General features: G+C 43.4%; 1 protein-coding gene across 4 annotated transcripts in view; it reads right to left on the bottom strand.

Annotated features, from left to right (window-relative positions):
- The window catches only part of LOC140203946 (TNF receptor-associated factor 3-like), an 83718-nt gene that overhangs the window by 21448 nt on the left and 41672 nt on the right, over positions 1-20598 (bottom strand). For 2 of the 4 annotated variants that reach the window (XM_072270136.1, XM_072270137.1), the window contains exons 6-7: positions 12033-12110; positions 776-850 (exon numbers count right to left, since the gene is read on the bottom strand). The exons of 1 other annotated variant lie outside the window; for it this stretch is intronic. In XM_072270136.1, coding sequence (XP_072126237.1) covers positions 776-850; positions 12033-12110 — 153 coding nt within the window. The remainder of the gene's footprint in view (positions 1-775; positions 851-12032; positions 12111-20598) is intronic. One more of the 4 variants, XM_072270138.1, reaches the window with a different exon arrangement.

Below are 20598 nucleotides of genomic sequence, written 5' to 3'. Positions count from 1 at the left end.
CAGTTCCAGTGTCTAATAACCAAAATCCAACTTTGGGATTGAGACCATATTGCATTTTCCTGAGTTTTGGATAAGTTTTGTACTTCAAACTTGATATATACTATTGTGTTTTTGCATGTAATCCTGTTATCCTCTTCCAAGAACTCATGTGGGGCTGTGGACCAGATTGGGTTGACTCCAGGCTGAGAGCTAGGCCAACACCCTGCTGTGGAAGTAGTGATGAAGTCTGAGAGAAATGTTCTATGTTTGGGCAGCTGGGCTTTGGATATCTTGTATTACTGTCCTTTGAGGTTTGGATTCCTGGTAATTCTCTCTTCTCCCCGTTGTGCAGGGGATACCAAAGCTTTGAAACACGTACAGTATCACCAGGCTCCATCCTGCTGTTATAAGTATACTGAATGGAACTCTTGATCTAACTCATTATGGCCATTCCTCCTTATTGTCTGCCTGACCTATAGTTTCACTGTAACTGTAACGGAGGATTCTGCATTCTGTTATTGTGGGAAGCCCCCAGCACAACTTTGGGCATGCTGCTTGTCAATACAAATGACACATTTCATTGTATGTTTTGATGTACATGTGATAAATAAATCTGAAACTGATTCTGAATCTAGGATTTTCACTGTAGTTCAGCACATGTGACAGCGATAGACCAATATCTATTAGCAAGAGTGGTAAACCTCTCTCTATCCCCTCCTCTGGAATTACCCCATAAGACATCAAGACATCAATCCCAAGTCTTGCTCCCCACTGGGACTCCAGAACCCACACTCACCTTGAAGGTGCATCCATAGCTACTAAAATTGCAACACCTCTCCTCCTTGAGGCACTCAAACATGTGGTCTTTGAGCTGTAAATAAAACCAGAAGACCATAATATATAGGAGCTGAAGTGGGACATTTGGCCCATTGAGTCTGCTCCACTATTTCATCATGGCTGATCCATTTCCCTCTCAGCCCTAATCTCCTACCTTCCCACCCATATCCCTTCATGCCCTGACGAATCAAGAATCTGTCAACCTCTACCTTAAATGTACATAAAGACTTGGCCTCCACAGCTGCCCGTGGCAAAGAATTTCGCAAATTCACCACTCTCGGGCTAAAGAAATTCATCCTCATCTCTGTTCTGAAAGAATGCCCCTCTATTCTGAAGTTGTGGCCTTTAGTCTTAGACACTCGCACCACAGGAAACGTCCTCCCACATCTGCTCTATCAAGACCTTTGAACTCTCATTGATGATCATTCTTGAAGGAACCTGAAAGTGTGTACCACCAGGCTCCAGGACCAGTCTACTTCTTGGCCCAGCTGCCAGCCTGTGTTTTGTTATAGCTGCCTTCAGCTGAGCTGGGTTCCTTGCATGGGTGAGACTACCATTAGTTTGGAGTGTTTTCCAGCGTATGCTATGATACATCAGACAGTCTGGTTATTTTGTTTTAAGGTCCTTCATCCATGAGAGATCTTCAATTGCTGATAGAAGGAATTAAGATCTAATTTAATTGAATGGTGGCTCAGGAAATAGGTTGGCAAATTTCCAGGTCAAGAGCCTTCATTGTTGACTGTCCATCCCTTCCCCAGATGCTGCCTGACCTATTGAGTTGTTTCAGATCCCAGTGTCTGTGATCGCTTGTGTTTCCAGGGTTCCAGGCAACTCGCCAACACCAGTGTTGAATTACACTTACAACAATGAAACATAATTGAATGTCTTGTACCCAAATCTGCTGACAATAAAAAGAAGGGAAAGTAAGTTCTGAGGAGGATGTAAAAAGCCAGCAAAGGGATATGGATAGGATAAGTGGTGGGGCAAGAATATTGTAGATGGGTTACAACATGAGGGGCTCCAGTTTGACAAGGAAAGTAGAACGTTGATTAAATTGAAAAGGTTTTTGGAATATTGGGTAAGATTGCAGAGTTTTCAAGCATGAAACATGAAATAATAAGGAAGTAATAGACTGCAAAAAATGGAAGGTATTAACAGAGAATCCTTACGACCATCAGGGAGGAAGATCAGGAGGGTGAAGACCTATACTTAACGTTTTAGGAACGGAATGTTCTCTTCTGCCATCAGGTTTCTGAATGGCCCTTGAATACTACCTTTCTATTCCCCTTTTGATCATTTATGTATCTATTTATCTATCTATCCTTTTATATTGTTGTAACTTACTGTTATTTTTTATGTCAATAATAATAAAGCTGTTTCTGATTCTGAGAAATCTTACTCCAGCTTTGCACGATGTTGGTGACACTACACCCAGAGAACTATAGACGCTTTTGGAGTCCTTCTTATTCGAGGAGGGACGTACAGTGGAGACAGTGCAGCAAAGGTTGATTCCAGGAACGGAGGAGTCATCTTTTGAGGAAGTGTTGAGCCCATACTCATGAGAGTTGAGAACATTGAGAGGAGGGTGAACATAGAACATAGAACAGTACAGTGCAGGAACAGACCTTTCCGGCCATAGTGTCTATGCTAAACACAGTGTTGATTTAAACTAAATCTCTCCTGCCATATCTCTCCATTCCCTGTATAGTTTAGTGTCTGTCTGTTAAAGACCACTATCGGATCTGCTTCCACCACTAACCCCGCAGCCCATTACAGGCACCCACCACCTTACCCTACAGATATGATTCTGAGAGGGTTGGCCGGATTGGATGCAGAAAGGATGTTTTTTTTTCCCCCAATGGGAACCAGAACAAGCTTTAAAATGCAGAGTTTCTGTTTTATAATGGAGATGAGGGGGAATTTCATCTCGGAATTCTGTAACGCAGAGAATGACTGAGACAGGGTTATTGCATTGATACAGGCTGAGGTGGACAGGTTTTTGTTCTGTAAATGTTGTGCGGAACAGGTAGGGAGATGGAACTGAGTCCAAGATGAGAGGAACAGCAACCGGGACAGCATCGAGGAGCCGAGTGCCCTACGCCTGCTTCTCGTGCTTGTCTTCTCAACACAGGGCTGTCTCTCGGGCACTGACGAGTGCATTTCAGCTCAGACTGTAGAAAGATCTCAGTGAGGGGAAATCCCTGCAGAAATGTCAATAACAAGAATGTGTAAAATGTACCAAGTTAAATCCGAAAGTGAGAAATGAGAAAAGAGCTGTAAGACTTTCCACAAATCTGCAGTTTTTTCTTGGCTCTGAACAACAGGCTTGAGCTAGGACTCACCTTAAAGGGGAGCCTCTCACTGCCTCCACCGGCAACAGTCTCTGACATAAAAACCTCACATTCTTAGTGGCACATTTCACCATCCTAAGATCTCCCAAAATGCATATGCCCAATTAAATACTTCTGAGGAGCTGCAAGATGCGAGTTGTGGTAACTTGTATGCAGTAAGGTCCTGCAAAAAGCAGGGTGGTTGGCTAGATCATCCAATCACCTCGATCAAACTGAGGGATAAATATCCCTCAACGTTATTGCCTTTCTCTTTAATTGGAAGTGCAAGATCCCAAGAGAGAAGACAGGAGCTCAGTTTAATGTCTTAAAAGACAGTAACATCAATAGTGTGGCACTCCCTCAGTGTTAGCATGAGGCTAGAGAGAGGGTGGGGTGGGGGGGGGCACGAGAATTAAACAGCACAGAAACAGGCTCACCATATCCACCTACACTGATCCCACCTCTCATTAACAATGTATTTCCCTACAACCATCAGGCTCCAGAACCTTCGTGAGTAACCACTCACAACAACTCTGAACTGATTCCACAACCAACAGGTTCTGCAACTCATGTTCTTGGTATTATTAATTTACTTGTTTTATTTGCATAGTTTGCCTTCTTTTGCACGTTGGTTGTTTGTCAGTCTTTGTGGTGTTTCATTGATTCAATTGTATTTCTTTATTTTACTGTGAATGCCTACAAGATAATGAATCTCAGAGTAGAGCATGGGTACACATATGCACATACTTTGACAACAAATTTACTTTGGACTTTGCTCTCTTACTCCATGGCCTTCCATGCCTTGGTGATTCAAGTGTCGGTCCAGGCATTTCTCAAATGGTGTGAAGTACCTGCCTCCACTGCCCACTCAGCCTTGAAGGCATAACTGACTGACAGCTGACCCACGCCTGAGATTCGTAGCAGTCCAGTGACATTACTCATTCACAACGAACCTCATTGCTGGATTAGATAGCATGAAAGTACACAATGAACTTATCTGACACTGGTAAAGATGGTGACAAGAATATCACCACAAACCACAACCCAGGAATTAGTTTGCACAAACATTCTATCCCTCTCGTTGGCTCTAACACCTGTTTCGCACTTCAAGGATGGAACAGGGGTTTGGGAAAAGTTACCCATCCACAGGGAATCTTGTAGACACAAGAGATGGCAAATGCCAATATCTGGAGCAACCATCGTGGTTGGCACAACAAAGTGGGTTGAAGAGCCTATACTGGTCTGTAATATTCTACATTCTGTGCTCAAATAATCTGGAGCAGGATGGAAGTGAACCACAGAGGAGAGGAACTTTATGAGCAGCAGGAAGCGGGACTAATAACCTCAGCAGATCGGTTGCTGCTAGAGAAACACAGTGGATTCTGTAGATGCTGGAAATCCAGAGCAATACACATGAAAGGCTGGAGGAGGTCAACAGGCCAGGCAGCATCTACAGCTGTACCCGAAACATTAACTGTTCATTTACCCCTCCACAGCCACTGCCTGACTTGCTGAGTTTTTTCAGCATTTTGTGTGTGGCCCTGCAGGGAACCTCCTCTAGCAATTCACCCCTGGTGTACCTCTCAGTTCTGCCCGCTGGTCTCTTGTCTCTGCCATTGTTACTTGGCGTGGAAGCATGACGACACTGCGGGTGTTGGTCATTGATGAAAACAATGCATTTGATGTTTTGATGTACATACATGTGGAAAAATGTAAAGCTAATATTTAATCTCTAATTGTGTGATGTATGAGAGCAAAGAGATTAACAAACTGGACATGCGGTCAGAGTAGATCCATGGAGTCAGAGTTGTATAAAACAGAAACAAGGCTTCAGCTCATCACATCCATTTTACTGTGTTAGGTCCATATACTGCCATGCATCTTTGCCTAAATGACTCTTAATTGTTATCTGACTCCACCTCCTCTGCCTGCACGTTCCAGATATCAAACACACTCTACGTGAAATAAATTAACCCTCTGCTCTGCTCTTTCTCTCAACAAATCTATGCACTCTTATCTTAAATCCAACTACCATGGAAAAAAGTATGTTGATTATCTTCTTCTATCTTTCACATAATCTTATACGCTCAGTGGGCATTTTATTCGGTATGCCTGTACATGGGCATGTTAAAGCAAATATCTAATCAACCAGTCACATGGCAGCAACTCAATGCATAAAAGCACACAGACATGGTCAAGAGGTTCATTTGTTGCTCAGGCCAAACATCAGAATGGGGAAGAAATGTGATCTGAGTGACTTTGACCAGGGAAAGATTGTTGGTGCCAGATGGGGTAGTTTGAGTATCTCAGAAACTGCTAATATCCTGGGATTTTCACACACAGCAGTCTCTAGAGTTTACAGAGAATGGTGTGAAAAACAAAAAGCATCCAGTGAGTGGCAATTCTGTTGGCTCAAATGCCATGTTAGTGAGAGAGGTCAGAAGAAAAAGGCCAGACTGGTTCAAGCTGACATTAACAAATAACCACTTGTTACAACAGTGCATCAGAGCATCTTTCAACATGTTGAACTTTGAAGTGGATGGGCTACAGCAGCAGAAGACCATGAACATACACTCAGTGGCCATTTTATTAGGTATGAGAGATACCAAATTAAATGGTTACTGTGTGTATACCTCAAGTCACTCCTCAGCCTTACTTACTCCAAGGAAAACAAGCCCAGGCTGCCCAATCTCTCCAACATCCTCAGCATTCTCCCCAGTGCAGCCGCATCCCTCTTAAAGATGAGCTTTACTTGTCACAGGTACACTGAAACATACAGTGAAATGTGTCATTTGCATCAGTGACCAACACAGTCCGAGGATGTGCTGGGAGAAACTCTCAAGTTTTGTGACAACGTATCATGTAGACACCCTGTATGGCTCTGGAATGTAGGCGGAAACAGGAGCACCCGGCGGAAACACATGTGGTCGCAGGGAAAATGTACAGAATCCTTATTTTCAGTCAGTGGCAGGAATCGAACCCTGTCCACTGGCACCAGCCCCCACAGTGTTGCAACTGGAACTGCACACAACACTCCCAACAGCAGCCTAACCTGTGTCTTATCAATGGCTCTGGACCATTGATGCAAGACAGGTACTCAAATCCCACCACAGCATCTGAGGAATTTTAATTCATTCAATAAATTGAAGCCTGTCTGAGTCACAGAGTCAACCTAGGGCAGCTTAATAACCTAGTGGTTAACGTAATGTTGTTACAACATCAGCGATCAGCCATCAGGGCTCAATTCCTGCCATTGTCTGTCTGTATTTGTACGTTCTCACCATGACCACATGGTTTTCTTCCAGATGCTCTGGTTTCCTCCCGCACGCCGTTAGGGTGGGCAATGTAAAATTGGTACTGGAAGAATGATGATACTTGTGGGCTGCCCCACCACATTCTGTATATATATAATCCTATATATAATCTATCTACATAAGATATTTTATGTACTTATATTTATTGTGCTTTTTGTTATTGTGTTCTTTATCTTATTGTGTTTTTTCTCTGCTGCTTCAGATCCAGAGTTACAATCATTTGTTCTCCTTGACACTTGTGTACCGGAAATGACATTAAACAATCTTGAATCTTGAATCCATGGGCTGTGCTAGGTGTTGACAAATTTCACTGTATGTTTTGATGTTTCAATATACATGTGACACATACAGTCAATCGAATCTAATCCAATTGCATTGTCAGGGGAAGGAAATCTGCCATCTTATCCCAGTCCGGTTCATAGGTGACTGCAGACACGCCGATGTGTTTGACTTGTAACTATACTGGTCAACAATAAGAGAAAAACAATAGATGCTGGCATTTTCAACCACGTTCACTCACACCAAATAATAAACAGAATGCAAAGGGTAATCATGTTGTGGTTACTCTGAGTCAGTACATTATTGTGAATGGGACAGTTGTGGTTACACAGAGCCAATACGTTAGTGTGAATGGGAATGCTATGGTTCGTCTGAGAGCCTATCTGTTACTACGAAAGGGAGAGTTGTGGTTACTCAGAGCCCGTACATTAGTGTGAATGGGAGAGTTGTGGTTACTCAGAGCCTGTACGTTAGTGTGAATGGGGCTATTGTAGATACTCTGAGGCAGTACATTAGTGTGAATGGGAATGCTATGGTTCGTCTGAGAGCCAGTACATTATTGTGAATGGGGATGTTGTGGTTACTCTGAGAGCCTGTACATCAGTGTGAACGGGGCTGTTGTGAGTAATCTGAACCAGTACGTTAGTGAGAATGGGACTGTTGTGGTTACTCAGAAGCAGGACATTGGTGTGAATGGGAATGTTGTTCTCACTCTGAGCCCGTACGTTAGTATGAATGGGACAGTTGTGGTTACTCTGAACAAGTATGATAGTGTGAATGGGACTATTGTAGATACTCTGACCCAGTACGTTAGTGTGAATGGGAATGCTGTGGTTTGTCTGAGACCCTATCTGTTAGTGTGAAAGGGATGGTTGTCGTTACTCTGAGAGCTAATAGGATAGTGTGAATGAAACTGTTATGGTCACTCTGAGCCCGTACGTTAGTGTGAATGGGAATGTTGTGGTTACTCTGAAAGCCAGTACTTCAGTGTGGACGGGATTGTTGTGGCTAATCTGAACCAGTACGTTAGTGAGAATGGGACTGTTGTGGTTACTCTGAGAGACAATACGATAGTGTGAATGAAACTATTATGGTCACTCTGAGCCCGTAAATTAGTACGAATGGGAATGTTGTTCTCACTCTGAATCCTATCTGTTAGTGTGAATGGGATGGTTGTTGTTACTCTGAGGCAGTACATCAGTGTGAATGAAACTGTTATGGTCACTCTGAGGCAGTAAGTTAGTGTGAATGGGTCTGCTGTGGTTACTCTGAGCCAGTAGATTAGTGTCAAAGGGAATATTGTGGTTACTCTGAGACAGTACATTAGTGTGAATGGGACTGTTGTGATTAATCTGAGCCAGTACATTAGTGTGAATGATACTATTATGATTACTCTGAGCCAGTACGTTAGTGCGAATGGGTCTGTTGTGGTTACTCTGAGAGCCAGTACATTAGTGTGAACAGGAATATTGTGTTTCCTCTGAGCCGGTACATTGGTGTGAATGGGACGGTTGTCGTTACTCTGAGGCAGTACATTAGTGTGAATGGGACTGTTGTGAATAATCTGGCCAGTACATTAGTGTGAATGGGACTGTTGTGAATAATCTGGCCAGTACATTAGTGTGAATGGGACTGTTGTGGCTACTCTGAGCTAGTACGTTAGTGTGAATGGGACTGTTGCCGTTAGTCTGAGCCAGCATGTTCATGTAAACTGTAATGTTGTGGTTACTCTGAGCCTGTATGGCTTGATGCATTCTAGAGTTATGAAGTCATACAGCACTACAGCACAGGGAAAGTACACTCAGTCCCCTTAGCCCATGCAGAACTGTTATTCTGCCTCAGTACGCCCACAGAAAAAAATCTCAGGGTTGTATGTGGTGACGTGTATTTACACTTATAATAAAGTTACTTTTACCTTTGATCTTATACTATTGACGTGCACCTGGACCATACCCACATGTAGCAGGAACGAGTTTAAGTATGAAATTAGAAAGGGGCCATGAGAAGGCCTTGGTGGACAGGATTAAGGAAAACCCCAAGGTATTCTACAAGTATGCGAAGAGCAAGAGGATAAGACATGAGAGAATAGGACCAATCAAGTGTGACAGTTGAAAAGTGTGCATGGAACTGGAGTTGCTAGCAGAGGTACTTTGCTTCAGTATTCACTACAGAAAAGGATGTTAGTGATTGTAGAGATGACTTGCAACAGACTGAAAAGCTTGAGCATGTAGATATTAAGAAAGAGGATGCTCTGGAGTTTTTGGAAAGCATCAAGTTGGATAAGTCACCGGGACCAGACAAGATGTACCCCAGCCATGGAAGGCGAGGGAGGAAGTTGCTGAGCCTCTGGCAATGACCTTTGCATCATCAATGAGGATGGGAGAGGTTCTGGAGGATTGGAGGGTTGCGGATGTTGTTCCCTTATTCAAGAAAGGGAGTAGAGACAGCCCAGGAAATTATAGAACAGTGAGTCTTACTTCAGTGGTTGGTAAGTTGATGAAAAAGATCCCAAGAGGCAGGATTTATGAACATTTGGAGAGGCATAATATGATTAGGAATAGTCAGCATGGCTTTGTCAAAGGCGGGTCATGCCTTATGAACCTGATTGAATTTTTTGAGGATGTGACTAAACACATTGATGAAGGCAGAGCAGTAGATGTAGTGTATATGAATTTCAGCAAGGCATTTGATAAGGTACCCCATGCAAGGCTTATTGAGAAAGTAAGGAGGCATGGGATCCAAGGGGACATTGCTTTGTGGATCCAGAACTGGCTTGCCCACAGAAGGCAAAGAGTGGTTGTAGACGGGTCATATTCTGCATGGAGGCCAGTGACCAGTGGTGTGCCTCAGGGATCTGTTCTGGGACTCCTAGTCTTTGTGATTTTTATAAATGACCTGGATGAGGAAGTGGAGGGATGGGTTAGTAAATTTGCTGATGATACAAAGGTTCGGGGTGTTGTGGATAGTGTGGAGGGCTGTCAGAGGTTACGGTGGGACATTGATAGGATTCAGAACTAAGCTGAGAAGCGGAAGATGGAGTTCAACCCAGATAAGTGTGAGGTGGTTCATCTTGGTAGGTCAAATATGTTGGCAGAATATAGGTATTAATGGTAAGACTCTTGGCAGTGTGGAGGATCAGAAGGATCTTGGGGTCCGAGTCTATAGAACACTCAAACCTGTGGTTAAGGAGGCATATAGTTCATTGGCCTTTATCAACTGTTGGATTGAGTTTAGGAACCGAGAAGTAATGTTGCAGCTACATAGGACCCTTGTCAGACCCCACTTGGAGTACTGTGCTCAGTTCTGGTCGCCTCACTGCAAGAAGGATGTGGAAACCATAGAAAGGGTGCAGAGGAGATTTACAAGGATGTTGCCCGGATTGGGGGGGCATGTCTTAGTGTACTCAGCGTTTTCTCCTTGGAGCAACAGAGGATGAGAAGTGACCTGATAGAGGTGTATAAGTTTTTTCCCAGGGCTCAGATGGCTAGCACGAGAGGGCACAATTTTAAGGTGCTTGGAGGTAGGTACAGAGGAGATGTCAGGGGTAAGTTTTTTATGCAGAGAGTGGCGAGTCCGTGGAATGCGCTGCCGGTGACGGTGGTGGAGGCAGAAACGATAGGATCTTTTAAGAGACTCCTGGATAGATACATGGAGCTTAGAAAAATAGAGGGCTGTGGGTAACCCCTAGGTAATTTCTAAGGTAAGGACATGTTCGGCACAGCTTTGTGGGCCAAAGGGCCTGTATTGTGCTGTAGGTTTTCTATGTTTCTATGTCCATGTACTTATCCAAACTTCTCTTCAACGTTGCAGTCGAACCCATGTCTACAACTTCTGCTGGCAGCTTATTCCACACTCTCAGCACCCTCTGAGTCTGGAAGTTGTGTAGAGGTCATTGCAACACTCCTATACCTCTGTGTGTTGCAGAGTTCAGAACCGGCACCGTTCTGTGAGGAGTCCCTGTGCATGCCTGGGTTTTCTCCAGGTCCTCTGGTTTCCTCCCACAGTCCAAAGACATATTGGTAGGTTAATTGGTGATTGTAAATTGTCCGGTGATTAGGGTCGGGTTAATTGGGTTTGTCGGGGGTTGCTGGGGCAGCATAGCTTGAAGGGCTGCAAATGCCTACTCTGTGCGGTATTGCTAAATAAATAAACATTTCACCTATCACCCTTAACCTATGACCTCTATTCTCACCCAACCTCAGTGGAAAATGCCTGCTTGCATTCACCCTATCTATACCCCTCATAATTTTGTATACGACTAACAAATCTCCCCTCATTCTCCTGCACTCCAGGGAATAAAATCCTAACCTATTTAACATTACCCTATTACTCTGGTCCACAAGTCCTGGCAACAGCTTTGTAAATTTTCTCGGTTCTCTTTCAAGCTGCTGAACATCTTTGGCGTACGTAAATGAGTAATATAAATAAAACCCAAAGTTTTTACATCCGGGGGCTTTAACTTCTCCAGTTTTCCAGGATTGTTTTCTCTGTAGTGCCAGAGACCTGATCAAAGTTTATAAATTATGGAAGGTATGATAGAGTAGACAGCCCGTATTGTTTACCCAGGACTGGGTGCTGGTGTAGTGGCATCAGCACCGGACTTTGTGGTCCTGAGTTCAAACCCAGCCTGCTCCTTGCACGCTTTCCATCTGTGCTGGGTTGGGCATCAACCTAGCAACTCAGCCTCATAAAAAACAGTCAAATGTTATGGAAGCAGCAAAGATGCCGCCTGATTCACCACAAGGCGTGAGAAGGAACAACAACAATCTTTCACCCAGGGTCAAATTACTAGACGGCGCGCATTTAAGTTGAGAAGGAGATACGTGGCGCAAGATTTTTTTAAAGAGAGGTGGGAGCTTGGAATATGCTGCCGTGGTGGTGCTGGAAGTAGATACTAAAGGGGCTCTTAGAAAGACACATGAATATGCAGACAATAGACGGATACAGACCACGTATGGGCAGAAAGGGTTAGTGTAACTAGGTATCGTTAGTTTGGCTCAACGTCGTGATCCTCTGAACCTGTTCCTGTTCTATGTTCTGCATTCTCTCCAAAACAGGGCTGTTTTTTTTTAAACAATGCGTAGGTGTTACTATTAATGAAAATAATCTCATCTCCGGTTTCAACCAAAAGTTTCTTGGTGCACGTGTCACATTATCCATCCTAAGCAAGTCAACATCCTGTGCTCAACTTACCTGTGACGTTCAGTCAGCTTGTGTCCCTTCTCCTGATGAATTTAACTCACCTGCTCCATTTGGGATCACATGAAGCACAGCTGCCCCCACCCAGACGTACCTCAGCTCGATGAATCTGTGTACCGCAGTACTTAGGACAGCTGATCAGAGTTGATGGACACTCACTGCTTTCATGTTTCTGAAACGCAAGTGTTTTCACTTTAATTCCAAGTATAAATGACTAATATTTCAAAAGACTCTTTATAGGAAGGTTCTGGAATCTTTGCAGGGGGGTGCAAGGGAGATTTACCTGGGTGCTGTCTAGATTAAAGAGTATGTTGAGTGAGCTAGGGATTTTCTCTTTGGAGTGAAGGAGGATGAGAAGTCACTTGTCAGAGGTGTACAAGATGATAAGAGGTGACAGCTGGTGTCTTTTACCCAAGGTGAATTGACTAATACAAGCACGCATTCTTTTCAGGTGATTGTAGGAAAGTAGAGAGGGGGAGCTCTGAGGTTAGAGGACAGAGAGTGGTGGGCGTGTGGAAAGCCCGAGCAGGAGTGATGGTAGAAGCAGATGGGCGAAGAACATTGAGCTCAATGTTGAGTGTAATGTAATGTTGCAGCTCTCTAAAATTCTGGTTAGACCACAATTGGAGTGTTGTGTTTGGTTCTGGTCACCTTGTTATAGGAAGGATGTGCAAGCTTTAAAGAAGGTGTAAAGGAGATTTTACTAGAATGCTGCCCGGATTAAAGAACATGTCTGATGAGGAACGGATGAGCAAGCAAGGAGGAGTGAGGAGTGAGGAGGATGAGAGATGACAATCGAGGTGTATAAGATAATGAGAGGCATTGATAAGAGAGGACAGCCAGTGCTTAGTTCATATAAGACGGCCTAATTTTAAGGAGTACAGGGGAGATGTCAGAGATGTTCTTTTACATAGAGAGTGGTGGGTGTGTGGCATGCACTGCCAGAAGGCAGATACACTAGGGACATTTAAGAGTAGCTAGGATAGTCACATGGATTAAAGAAAATTGCGGGGTTATGTCAGAGGGGAGAATGAAAGAAAGCTTTCTATGGTACATTAATAAAAACTGATGAGTTGACAAGAACAAAAGAATGTGGCATGTTCCCATTGACTCTTACCATTTTTTAATTGAAAGCATGCTGTCTGGACACATAACAGCAGAGTATGGAAACTACCACAAAAACTGCAGAGTTGAATACCTGTACTCTCCACACCTGTAACTTCCACAGGTAACTACCACAAAAACTGAAGGGATGAATACCTGTACTCTCCACACCTGTAACTTCACATTCTGTTACTGACATTCTCCAGCCCGGCTGCCTTGGGACCAGACCAGTACCAGATACTACTAGGCTCAAAAACAGCTTCTATCCCACTATTATCAGACTCTTGGCCTCACAGTCTACCTTGTTTACCTCTGTATCTTCTCAGTACCTTTGAACTTTATACTGCATTGTTATTGTTTTACCTCAATGCTCCGGGTAATTATATGAACAGTATACTGATCACTGTAGCTGGTTACATAATTAACCAATAAAAACCAATACAAGTAAATGTGTTGACTTGTAAGGCACAATCAGAATATCCAGTACTGTGCAAAAGTCTTATCACAAATACATAGCTCGGGTGCCTAAGACTTTTACATGGTATTGTAGTAACTTTATGTATTGCACTGTACTGCTGCCACAAAAAAAAACAAATTTCTTGACATATGTGAGCGATGATAAACCTGATTCTGATAGGGGTCTCTATTGTGGACAGAGAGTGGGGAGGGGACAAGGAGAGTAGAATCATGATTGGGAAAAGGGAAAGGGAGAGGGGAGAGAGCCCTTTGTTCTTGATTGGACATGGCATCAAAGATTACGGGGAGAAGGCTGAGAACTGGGGTTAAGGAGGGAAAAAGGGATCAGCCAAGATTGAATGGCAGAGCAGACTCGATGGGTCAAATGGCCTAATTCTGCTCCTATGTCTTAATGGTCTTATGGAGTGGGAAACACCTGAGACACACTGTTTGTCAAATGACTCCACTCAGGACTGGGTAGGTCTGCACCCACACCACCCCTGCCCTTGGCACTCCTTCTCTGCCACCTGTCCCACATCCGTCCCATGGTACTCCACCCTCGCTATTCTCAACATCCATTGCTCCCACCAGATTTACAAACTTGCTCTCCACTGCATGTTGATAAATTCAGTACTGTGCAAAAGTCTTAGAGCAACCTAGCTACAGTATAATTGTGCCAAAGTTGACTTTTGCACAGTACTTTGTGTGTCTCTAGTGTTGATGGTGTTGCCAATACCACTATTTACACAAACCCATTGTCAGTTCGTAGGAACATTTGATTAGTAATCTCTCCTATTAACACTTACAAACGTCCTTTTCTCATTTAGATTTGTGCACAGATTCAAAGTGTTGTTGTAGTATTTTCCCGTGCACTGAGATACAGTGAAAAGTTTTCGTTTGCGTACCATCCGGACAGATCGTGCTCTATTAACGGCCAGCGCGGTAACATAATGCACGTTGTCTCCATGACGATGTGGGTTTCCACCACGTTCTCCGGTTTTCTCTCACATTCCAAAGACGTACGGATTCGGGTTAGTAAGTTGTGGGCATGCTATGTTGGTACGGGAAGCATGGCGACATTTGCGAGCTGCTCAGCAAATTACATTTCGATTTACATGTAACATAAAGAACTCATCTTTAGCTTATCTTTATAAATACATTGAGATAGTAAAACACTGCAGAATTAAGTGTTACCGTCACAAAAAAGCGCAAAGACCACAACAAGGTAGATTGGGAGATCAAGTTAATCTTTTAGTATATGAGAGATCGAAGTTAATGCAATATATGCTCAGTGGCCAATTTATTAGCTACCTAATTTACCTCCTGTGTCAATATGATTGTTGTGATGCATCCAGTGTGATAGTGCTTGCCGATCTCACTTTCAGCTTCCACTGTTGGTGAGCAATCTTGTGAAAAGGAGAGCTGAATGTGGAAGTCTCTCCCTGCCAGTACATAGCCTCTCTGATAGTAGTGCTCCTCACCGGCGACACAGAGAAATTGATCTCCTTTCAGACTCAGTCTGAACCACAGGGGATGGGGAGGAGGTCTGGACCCTGCACACATGGCATGCAGGCCCACCGGTGTGTGGATACGCCCTGGTACTCGTGAACCAGATCCCCGGCAATGGGTAGATTGCCCCGCTGCCTTGTGGGCAGCCTTGGGAGAGACAAAGGCTACGGGAGTAAACCCAGACTGCAAATCTGGAGTGGAACCTCTAAGGCGGCTGGACGTCATTGAACATCCTTCCGGCAGCTCCTGCAGCCAAGCTGGTGCCAAACATATTGCTTCATAAACTTTCCTTTGGACTACAGTGGTGAGACTGGGAGGGGGATCTCAGGATCTCCATGCCTTCCACCCAGGCTTGTGATGATGATCACCTATAACATGGCCTCTGAGTGTACAGGTGAAGGGAAAAACTCACCTGAGGCAGCATCACAGGCACGTGGCATCAGAGAAGCAGCATTCGCAGGAAAACAGAAATTATACAGTGCATAATGTTTACAAGAGAGAACACCATCACAACAAAAGGCATTTCAGTGCAAAGAGATTAAAGTGGTCATCATGTCGCTAAACCGTCAGAATCGGGTTTAATATCACCTGCTTATGTTGCGAAATTTGTTGTTTTGCAGCAGCACTACATGATAATAAATAAAATTTAAATGAGAAATACTATATATAAAAATAAATTAATCAAGTAGTGAAAAAAGAGCAAAAAAAAAGGAAAAGTAGTGTCCATTCAGAAATCAGATGAGGACTGGAAGAAGCCGTTCCTGAAATGTTGAGTGTGTGTCTTCTGGCTCCTGTACCTCCTCCTTGACGGTAGAATGAGAAGTGGGCATGTCCTGGGTGATGGGGGTCCTTAATGATGGATGCTGTTTTTTTAAGGCATTGCTTTCTGAAGGCGTCCTCGATCATGGTGAGGATTGTGGCCATGATAAAGCTGGCTCAGACTGCAAATTTCTGCAGCTTTTTCCAATCCTGTGCACTGCCCCTCCATACCAGATGATGCAACAAGTCAGAATGTTCTCCTCAGCACAGCTGAAGAAATTTGCAAGACTCTTTAGTGATATAGCAAGTCTTCTCGAAATTCTACTGATATATAGTCACTGTCAAGCCTTCTTTGTAATTGTATCGACATGTTGGACCCAGGGTAGTCTTCAGAGATGTTGACTCCCTGGAACCTGAAACTGCTCACCCTTTCACTCTTGATCCCTTGATGAGGACTGCTATGCATTCACTCAATTTCCCCTTGCTGAAGTCTGTAATCAATTCCTTAATTGACGTTGAGTGCAAGGTTGTTGTTGCACCACTCAACCAGCTGATCTATCTCACTCCTGTACGCCTCCTTGTCACCATCTGAAATTCTGCCAACAGTAGCTGTGTCATTGGCAAATTTATAGATGGCCTTTCAGCTATGCCTAGCCACACAGGCATGGGTGTAGAGAGAGTAGAGCAGTGGGCTAAGCACGAAACTGTAGTGATTAGAGATTATAGCAGAAAAGAAGTTGTCTTTGAATATGATAATACATGCTTTCAAGCTTTTGTATCTTCTTCGCTCATAGAAAAGTTGCAGCCAGTTTCCTGACAGGCATGATTCTACCCAAAGCAACATACACAAAATGCTGGAGGAACTCAGCAAGTCAAGCAGCATCCATGGAAATGAACAAACAGTTGAGATGACCCTTCTTCAGGAATGGAAAGGAAAGGAGGACGGCAGAATAAACAGGAGGGAGGAAGAGAAGGAAGATTAGCTAGAAAGGTGATAGGTGAAGCAAGGTAGGTGGGAAAGATAAAGGGCTGGAGATAGCGTCATAGAAGAGTACAGCACAGGAACTGGCCCTTTTGCCCATCTAGTCCATGCCAAACCATTTAAACTGCCTAATCTCATCGACCTGCACCAGAACCATAGCCCTCCATGTCCCTACCATCCATGTACCTACCCAAATTTCTCTTAAACATTGAAATCAAGCTCGCATTCACCACTTGCACTGGCAGCTCATTCGACACTCTCATAACCCTTTGTGTGAAGAAATTTCCCCTCATTCCTGTTAAATTTTTCACCTTTCAACCTTTATCCCATGACCTTTAGTTGCAGTCCCACCCAATCTCAGTGGAAAAAGCCTGCTTGCATTTAGGCTATATCTACCCCTCATCAGTTTGCACACCTCGATCAAATCTCTCCTCAATCTTCCATGTTCCAGGGAATAAAGTCCTAACCAATTCAATCTTTCCATAAGACCAGAAGACATAGGAACAGAATTAGACCAATTGGCCCATTAGTCTGCTCCACCATTCAATCATGGCTGATCTTTTATTTTCACCTCAGTCACACTCCGCAGCCTTCTCCCTGTAACTTTTGATGCCATGGTCAATCAAGAACCTATCAATCTCTGCCTTAAATATACCCAGTGACCTGGCCTCCCCAGCTGCCTGTGCTAACAAATTCTACAAATTCACCACCCTCTGCCTGAAGAAATTTCTCTGCATCTCTGTTTTAAATGGACACCCCTCTATCATGAGGCTGTATCCGAGACTCCCCCAACATGGGAAGCATCCTTTCCACATCTACTCTCTATATGTCTTTCAACATTCAAAAGATTTCAATGAGATCCTCCTCATTCTTCTAAATTCCAGTGAGTACAGGTCCAGAGCCATCAAACATTCCTCATATGATAACACTTTTATTCTCAGAGTCATCCTTGTGGAACTCCCCTGAACCCTCTCCAATGCTAACAATCTTTTCTAAGATGAGGAGCCCAAAACTGTTCATAATACTCAAGGTGAGGCCTCACCGGTGCCTCATAAATCCTCAGCATCACATCCCTGCTCTTGTATTCTAGACCTCTTGAAATGAATGCTAACATTGCATTTGCCTTCCTCACCACTGACTCTACCTGAAAGTTAACCTTTAGGGTATTCTGCACAAGGACTCCCAAGTCCCTTTGCATCTCAGATTTTGGATTTTCTCCCCATTTAGAAAATAGTCTGCACATTTATTTCTTCTACCAAAAATGCATGACCATGCATTTTCCAACATTATATTTCATTTGCTACCTTCTTGTCCATTCTTCTAATCTATCTAAGTCTTTCTGCCGCCTTCCTGTTTCCTCAACACTACTTGCCCCTCCACCATTCTCCATATTATCTGCAAACTTGGCAACAAAGCCATCTATTCCACCATCTAAATCATTTATATACAGCACAAAAAGAAATGACCCCAACACCAATCCCTGCAGAACACCACTAGTCACTGGCAGCCAACCAGAAAAGGATCCTTTTATTCCCACTTGCTGCCTCCTACTAATCAGCCAATAGCTCTAACCATGTTAGTAACTTTCCTGTAATACCACTGGCTCTTAGCATGGTAAGCAGCCTACATGTGGCATCTTGTCAAAGGTCTTCTGAAAGTCCAAATATAAAATATCCACTGCATCTCCTTTATCTATCCTACTTATAATCTCCTCAAAGAATTCCAACAGGTTTGTCAGGCAAGATTTTCCCTTAAGGAAGCCATGCTGACTTTGGCCTATCTTGTCCTTTGTCACCAAGTACTCCATAACCTCATCCTTAACAATTGACTCCAACATCTTCCAAGTTAGACTAACTGGTCTATAATTTCCTTTCTGCTGCCTCCCTCCTTTCCATATTACTCAGGTTCTCCAGAACCAGCAACATCCTTGTAATACACACAAAATGCTGGAGGAACTCAGCAGGCCAGACAGCATCAATGGAAAAGAGTACAGTTGACATTTCAGGCCTAGACCCTTCAGCAGGACTTGTATATTTTCTCTGTACTCTTTCAACCTTATTTGCATCCTTCCTGTAGGTAGGTGACCAAAACTGCACACAATACACCAAATTATGCCTCAACATCTTATATAACTTCAGCATAACATCCCACCTCCTGTACTCAATAATTTGATTTATGAAGGCCAATGTACCAAAAGCTTTGTTTACAACCCTATTTACCTGTAATGCCATTTTCAATAAATTATGGACCTGTATTCCCAGATCTCTTTGTTCTACAGCTCTCCTCCATTCACTGTTTAAGATCTATGATGGTTGATCCTACCAAAGTGCAAAACTTCACACTTGTCTTCATTAAATTCCACTGCCATTTTCAGCCTAATTCTCCAAAAGATCTAGATCTCTTTGCAGGTTCTGATAGTCTTCTTCACTATCGTCTTCGTCTCATCCGTAAATTTGCTGATCCAGTTAATCACATTATCATCCAGATCATTGATATAAATGCACCAACCCTACAGCACTCTACTAGTCACAGGTCTCCAGTCAGAGAGGCAACCATTTACCACTCTCTGGCTTCTCCCAAAAAGCCAATGTCTAATCCAGTTCACTAACTCATCTCGAATGCTAAGCGACTGAACCCTCTTGACTTACCTCCCATGCAGGACCTTATCAAATGTCTTACTGAAGTCCATGTAGACAACATCCACAGCCTTGCCTTCATCAACTTTCCTGGTAACTCCCTCGAAAAATTCTCTAAGATTGGTTAGATACAACCTACCATGCACAAAGCCATGCTGGCTGTCCTAATCAGTCCATGTCTATCCAAATACTCATATATCTAGTCCAACTCCAATAACATTCCTACTATTGATGTCAGGCTCACCAGCCTATAATTTCCTGGTTTATTTTTAGAGCTTTTCTCAATCAGGGAAACAACATTAGCTATCCTCCAATCCTCTGGTACCTCACCTGTCACTAAGGATGATTTAAATATCTCAGCTGAGACCCCGACAATTTCTACACTTGCCTCCTACAGGGTTCAAGGGAACACCTTGTCAAGCCCTGGGGATTTATTAAGACAGAAAACAACTCCTCCTCTGTAATCTGTATAGGATCCATGAACTTGATGCTGCTTTGCCTCACTTCTATAGATTCTGTGTCTATCTCCTGAGTAAATACAGGTGCAAAAATTCAATTTAAGCTCTCCATCATCTATTTTGGATCCACACATGGATTACCACTTCAGAGGACTATTTTTTCCCTTGCAATCCTTTTCTCTTAACATATCTGTAGGATCCCTTTGGATTCTCTTTCACTTGGTCTGCTAGGGCAAACTCGTGCCCTCTTTTAGCCCTCCTGATGTATTTTTACGTGTTGTCTTGCATTTCTTATACTCCATAAGCACCTCATTTATTCCTACCTGCCTATAGCTGCTATGACTTCCTTTTGTTTCTAACCAGGGCCACAATATCCCTTGAAGACCAAGGTTCCCTAAACCTGTTACCTTTACCTTTTATTCTGACAGGCACATATAAGCTTTGTCCTCTTAAAATTTCAATTTTGTAGGTCTCCCACTTACTAAGTACACCTTTGCCAGAAAACAGCCTGTCCCAATCCACACTTGCCACATCCTTCTAATTTGGCTTTTCTCTACTTTAGAATTTCAACCCACATCCCAGATCTATTTTGTCCAAATTTACTTTGAAACTAATAGCATTCTGATCACTGAATGCAAAGTGCTCCCCTACACAAACTTATGTCACCTGCCCTGTCTCATTTCCTAATAGCAGATCAAGTATCGTGCACTCTCTCTTTGGGACTTCTACATATTGATTAAGGGAAACTTTTCTGAA

Source organism: Mobula birostris, chromosome 10, assembly GCF_030028105.1.
Source record: "Mobula birostris isolate sMobBir1 chromosome 10, sMobBir1.hap1, whole genome shotgun sequence".
In the NCBI taxonomy this organism is placed as follows: Eukaryota; Metazoa; Chordata; class Chondrichthyes; order Myliobatiformes; family Myliobatidae; genus Mobula; species Mobula birostris.
Note: the sequence above shows the minus strand (reverse complement) of the source record. Positions and strands in the feature narration are given on the sequence as shown.